Source organism: Chelon labrosus (genome assembly GCF_963514085.1).
Source record: "Chelon labrosus genome assembly, chromosome: 4".
NCBI classification, from domain to species: Eukaryota; Metazoa; Chordata; class Actinopteri; order Mugiliformes; family Mugilidae; genus Chelon; species Chelon labrosus.
In genome coordinates, this window is record NC_140340.1 from 20,116,152 (window position 1) to 20,122,450 (window position 6,299).

At 42.3% G+C, this 6,299-nt stretch overlaps 1 protein-coding gene across 1 annotated transcript; it reads left to right on the forward strand.

The window, feature by feature from the left end:
• Positions 1-611: 611 nt before the first annotated feature.
• On the forward strand, positions 612-4,430 carry rem1 (RAS (RAD and GEM)-like GTP-binding 1). Its single transcript, XM_084543621.1, has 4 exons — positions 612-984; positions 2,034-2,116; positions 3,478-3,685; positions 3,812-4,430. The coding sequence occupies exons 1-4, from the start codon at positions 624-626 to the stop codon at positions 4,087-4,089; spliced, it is 930 nt and encodes a 309-aa protein (XP_084399747.1). The 5' UTR covers positions 612-623; the 3' UTR covers positions 4,090-4,430.
• The last annotated feature ends 1,869 nt before the right edge of the window (positions 4,431-6,299 follow it).

The following is a 6,299-nucleotide window of genomic DNA, read 5'->3' on the forward strand; positions in this document are numbered from 1 at the left end:
TTGAACATCACTAAATGGCTAGTCAAACAGATTGACACCTGTCCACATCATTAATGCCACAAGAAAATGGTGCATTTGGGAACCATGCTGAACATTTCCACATTTTGCACTTTGCAAATTCATGCTGCGGGTCAGATTAGATCCTCTTGTGGGCCGGTTTTGGCCCACAAGCCATATTTTTGACACCCCTGGTTTACATGGTTATTAGGAGCTAACATTAATTAGAACAGATTAATGAAAGATTTACAGTATCCATCTCACTTAGATTGGACCTGTATATTCAGATTGAGGTGGTTAAATGAGGATTTTTCCTCTGACTATTGAATGGATACAAATGTCCATATATTGTTATTGTTTTCATAAATTTGGATAAGGTTTTTGTACTGTAAATCACAGCTAGACTGACAATTGGACTCTGGATCACTTCTGCTAAATGCTACGGGTTCAGCCAGTGAAATTCAGTGCATCAGTGCAATGTACAGTATGTTAAAGTATCTCTTTGTGGTTGGTCATTAATTTATAAAAAGTCTTAAACCTGCTAAAAGACAGACTTTATCTCAAACCCGAATCCCCCTGTTTCCTCGCTCAGGCCCATAATGTCCTGATGCTGTTACCATAGCAACATGACCCTCAACACTCAGAGAGAGAAGGTGCCCCTGCGGCGAAGAGGCAGCACACCGATTCCTCCCCTGCACCAGCACCCAGCCTGGACTCGGAACGCTACAATCCCTGGCAGCATCCAGACTGACCCAGGTCAGTCCCGTCCTCAGCGCAGCCATCTTCCTCTAGGCCAGTCAGCGTCCTACCACCCCGGAGACAAGTCCCTCCACTACCTTGCCCATTGGAGTTCAGACTCGGATGACGACTCACAGAGCGACTCGGACTGTGTTTATAGAGTCGTGTTGCTTGGCGACCACGGCGTTGGAAAGACCAGCCTCGCAGGAATCTTTGCTGGAATCACAGAAAAAGATGAGCAACCTGGAGGTGGGAATGCTTTATGTGGCTGCCTTTATAGCAGTCGGTTGGCATTACTCCTTGTTCTTACTAAGCTTTTTATTAACTGCTTTTAACAGTTACTGTGCAAGTATTGTCCAGAATACTTACTCTCTATTAATGTTTCTACAGGCTTTGGTTTCTGTCAGTCCTTTTAGGATCCAGCTTTCCCAGCAAATGCAGATTGAATGTAGGACAGGAAGTGATACATGCAGGCAGTGGACATAATGAATGTCAGATTTGCACAAGAACTGCTCAAAGAAAAATGCAGATTGCATAATGAACAACTTTTAGTGAAAGAAATGTCCCAGATTGGTTTAAAATCAATTCTTTATTTGTAAAAAATCAGTCCAAAAGATCTTTAATGCTTTCTAGCATCTTTTCAATCCTGAGTAGAGCAGTGCAGTTTCTGACTTTGTTGTAATGTCCCAACCTTGAATGACCCCACATCATTGATCATCTCTTGTGTCCCATGTTGATTGGCCTGAGGCCATGATTGACAGTTTGTATTGATCCAATGATAGTCTGACATGGTGTGACGTACAGAGCCTGTCTGATGTTAGTTTTCAGGTTGACTGAACTCTTTGTCTGGTTTTACACATTTTTTGTTTTGTTTTTCTTGTTTAGTTATTTGTGTTGAGTTTTAGGTTGGGATGTCACTGTGATTTACCATATCGTAGTTTAGCCTATTTTTACCATAGTCATAAAGGGCTGCTGTGTTTTGGCCACCGTGGCAAAAAGAAATGTGACAAAGTTTTTCCAGTTTTGGTCCAAACTGAAATATCTCGGCAGCTGTGAATGTAAAAACTTTTAAGACATAATTTTGGAATTGTCCAGTACTTTGGTTTCTGATGAGATACCTTTAAAGCTGATGGTATCCCATCATCCTCAGCTGTCCTTTTGTTTTATGCCGATTAGCAGTGTTAGTGTTGTCGTTTAGCATGTTGATGATTGGTCTCTTGAGTACTGCCTCAGACGTTATCATGTTTATGGATTACTTAGTCCTGTTGCTAATGGTTTGTATTTACTGTTTGTTACAGTGGACACATATGAGCGGACGCTGACAGTAGATGGAGAGGAAACCACACTTGTCGTCATGGATACCTGGGAGAATGACAGAGTGGTACAGTGTGTGTCTGTGTGTGTGTGTTGATTGCAGTACAGTTGTGAATCATGAGGTTTATGCCGTATAGGATTTCAAACATCATCAAATCCCCATACGAAAAACAATGGTATTTTCCTATTTTGGCCATTGCATGAGTATGTTTATATCATAATAAGAAAATCAGTTAATTAATTGTTATATTTAAAGTAATATTTTTAAAAAGAAGATCCTCAGAGTTAAATTACTTTTAAAAAATATTTTGAATTATTTATTATATTTAAAATTTATGTCAAGAATGCATTTACTCACCACTTGAAGAAGGAAAGAAGAACTCAAAGGTCCAGAGGAGTTAGTGGGTCTCTAACATCTGTGAGAAATAAACGTCTTTCAGTGTTTCCCCAAAGACGGCTTTTATTGTGTATCAGCAGCAGGATGTGATCTGTTTACGTTAATAGTATCCAAACAGAAATACAGCCACAGAAGCAACACAACAAAAAATGTCCTATTCATTGTCTGTGTTAGCAGCCGTGGAATGTGTTCTGGTTATGAAACATTGTGTTTAAAGAGAAGGGGCATCACGTAGACATCATGTTAGTCGCTCCTAATTAGCATAATGATAAGGTATTTGCTACTTTATGTGCTGTAGCCTTTATGTTTGTTGGTCAGTTGTCATTCATAGCTGTTGTGTCAATTGTTGTGTCCTAAACCAGTTCGGTGGACATCTACCATAAAGCTGTTGTGTGTTAATGTCAGGACACACCAAACCAACATGAAAGAACTTCTGGCAACAAACGTCGACTGTGACACCTCATCACGTTGCCTGTGTCCGGGCCACATAGTCGCACTTAAACATATCGCAAAGAATACAGCCAACAGCTAGCTGGCACACACATTCTGAAGCTGCATGAAAGGAAATAACCCTTCATACTTATGCTTTTTTCATTCTAGACGATCATGTTGTTGAGAAAATATTTGATTATTTCAATGTTCAGATGAGGTGAAGATGTAAAAGAGCCTCTGTATGCCCTTTGCACTTATTTCACCAAGCTGAAAAGCCAATCATGGTGATCTCTCTCACCAACACACTCTGCCGCCAAACTAGTTGAAAGGCTGCCAACAGGGAGGACGACAAGCGCCAAGAATGCAAGACACACGACCAAAACCAGGGCCACAGATGGCCCTCAAGGCCTTCAACAAATTCCTTGTATGTGCGAACATACATGGCAATAAAGACGATTCTGATTTTGATTCTAAATGGAAACAATCACTTTTGTTAGTCCACATACGGTGAACAAACCTACAATCAGTCTTTGCAGAATAGCTGTCAAAGTCTGGATGTCAAGAATGAATGTAATCTCTGTGTTTATGTTTCCTGTCAGGAGGGGGAGGATGACTCCTCTCGTGACGACTGTCTGAAGGTGGGGAGTGCTTATGTCATTGTCTACTCCGTCACTGACCGCTCCAGCTTTGACTCTGCCGCTGAGCTTCGCATCACGCTAAGACGCGCCCGCCAGTCTGAAAACCTTCCCATCATCCTTGTGGGAAACAAGAGCGACTTGGTCCGGTCCAGAGAAGTGGCAGTGGAAGGTGGGGTCAAATGTCAAAGCGTGGAACATACATAGACCTATACAGCAAAATGCTAGTGGGTAACAATCACCTGATATTACTGTAATAATTAACCTCTTTCTCTTTGCATTGTTTTTTTTTTCTCAGAGGGTCGAGCGTGTGCCGTGGTGTTTGACTGTAAGTTCATTGAGACGTCAGCGTCTCTGCAGCACAACGTGGCCGAGCTATTTGAGGGCGTGATCCGTCAGATCCGCCTCCGTCGGGACGGTAACGAGGCCAGGCAACGTAGACACTCCGTCTATAAACGCAAAGAGGGCATTACCCAGAAGGCTCGCCGCTTCCTGGATCGACTGGTGGCACGCAATAACCAGCGCATGGCGGTCAAAGTGAGGTCCAAGAGCTGCCACGACCTGGCCGTGCTCTGAAGACGAGTACCCACGTTTTTTGACTCGTTGGACTACGACGTTTGCAGTTTTTTCACAGTCTAGACGAGCTGACAGATTCAGACAAAAACAATCAGCAGTGAACTGAGTTAGTGGACTGATACATACTTACTGTGATCAGCTCATTGCTTTGTTTGACCTTTTGGTTTCAGCATTTTATTGACTTTCCCTTCAGATGACCAAAGCATAAAGAAACCAAACGACTGTTAAGGACCATCACTGTAGGGTTAAAGGTCAGATGAGTGTCCAGTGACCAGTGTGTATGTGTGTGCGTGTGTGCATGCGTGCATGCGTACACGCGTGTATGCGTATATCTGTGTGTGTGCGTGTGTATGGACCGATGTTATATTCTCCGTCAGGAAAGACGTCCTATAGTTTCCATTGAGACCATTGTGCTGTTTCCCTGAAGTTTCTGCTGTTTTCAGTTCAACACTGTGCAGAATAAAAAGTCTTAAAGGAACAATCATCTCAAAATCCTATTTCACTGTAGCATACAGCGCCTACAGAAAGCATTCACCTCCTAGGAGTTATTCCCTTTTTTCGTTGCTTTTATAAACGGAGTTATGGTCAATGCATTCAAGTCAATTAATTTAAAAATATACTCCACACCATCTAAAGTGACTGGAGATCCAACCGGATCCATCAGCTTTACCAATATCACTCACTCATTGTCTTTATTTGCCATCTTAATGGGAAGAATGGTGCTGCTTTTTCTGGGCCATGAGTAAAGCAATGTCTGGCTCCAAACTGGAGAGTTTCAGTCTCATATCGTAGTCCACACTGATTCGGTTGCACTGCTTTGTTTTCAGGCCAACAAGTGTGGAAAATCCGACTTCACAGTTGTAGGTGGTTGGAAATGGCATCAACAGTTTCAGAGCAGAGTCAGCTCGGGATGCTCAGGTTGGATGTGGAGCCAAAGGTCAGTCAAACCTTTCTCCCTTGAAAGTTGTTGTGTCCCATCTGATACAATGTCCACAAGGCTGTCAATTTCTCTTGGTGAAAGCTTGGAACTGAATTGCTCGATGTGCATTTTGTCCCCAAATGGATTTCTGATCCAATCAAAGCTTGCATCTAATTCTGGGCAATATATTCCTCGCAGCGAGTGTTGGTCTTGCAGATGTTGCTTGAAGGATGCAACTATGCTCCTTTGCAGTTGGTTTAGCTAAGTTCTCGTCTACTGAATGAGGTTTTCCCACTGTAGCAATCAGGAGTACCCTGTATGATGCCTCTGTAGCTTTCGCAATTTCTCCAGGTGCAAAAAACGGGGAGGTCCCCTTCATCATATGCTTCTTCAGTTCATCGCGTTTGCTTTCAAAGAATCCAGTAGGTTTCCCCTGGTGCTCTTTGTGTTTAGTTTCCAGATGCCACTTAAACCCTTTGTAGGGCACTCATTGAAATACTTGGGAATTTTAAATTTGACTCCAGAGAGTTATTGTAGGGCATAAGAAGACTTTTTCAGTTTTGTAACATTTTTCAGTTTTTTTTTCACATAGAAGATCGAGATCAATGAAATTACCATAGCTATATGGTTCCTTGTCCTTTAGTGGTAAACAAATGTAAACATGTATTTTAGACCATTAGAACATAAGTGCTGATTCAGGCACTTGTCAACATACACATTATCACATTAGACAACATTAGGCCACTTCTTCTTAAATCAGTTATGCTCAGAGTTCGTACAGAGGCGGACCTTACAGACCACATTTGACCCTGATTTGACCTGAGAATGTTTTCTTGATCTTCACTGATTGGCTGGATGAAAACCACGGCTCAGAGGCACAGGGACACAATTTAAAATGTGTGCCGAAGTTACCATATATGGTTCTTTGCCCCATAAAGGGTTAACTTTGCGGGTTTCATAGCCTCGTTAGCCAACGTTTCATAGCACAAAGTGCAAAAAAGCGAACTGTATGTAGTCACTGTGGTATTTTCCTTTCACCTTAGCAGCGGATTTTTCACATTCATGGCGACTTTCATAACTTTGCAGCAGGGTCTCTTTTGATGACTTCACTATAACGTTAATGGTGGCGTCCTGGGACTCGGCGGCAATATTAACTGAACTACTCACATTTGCATCAAGTCACTGCACCTTTCCAGATGTATCAGATGTTTCATCTGGGTCTCTGACCCTGTCCTAAGGCACTGACCTACAATTGAATTTGACTTTCAATCCCAAGGTGGTCACAGCACTG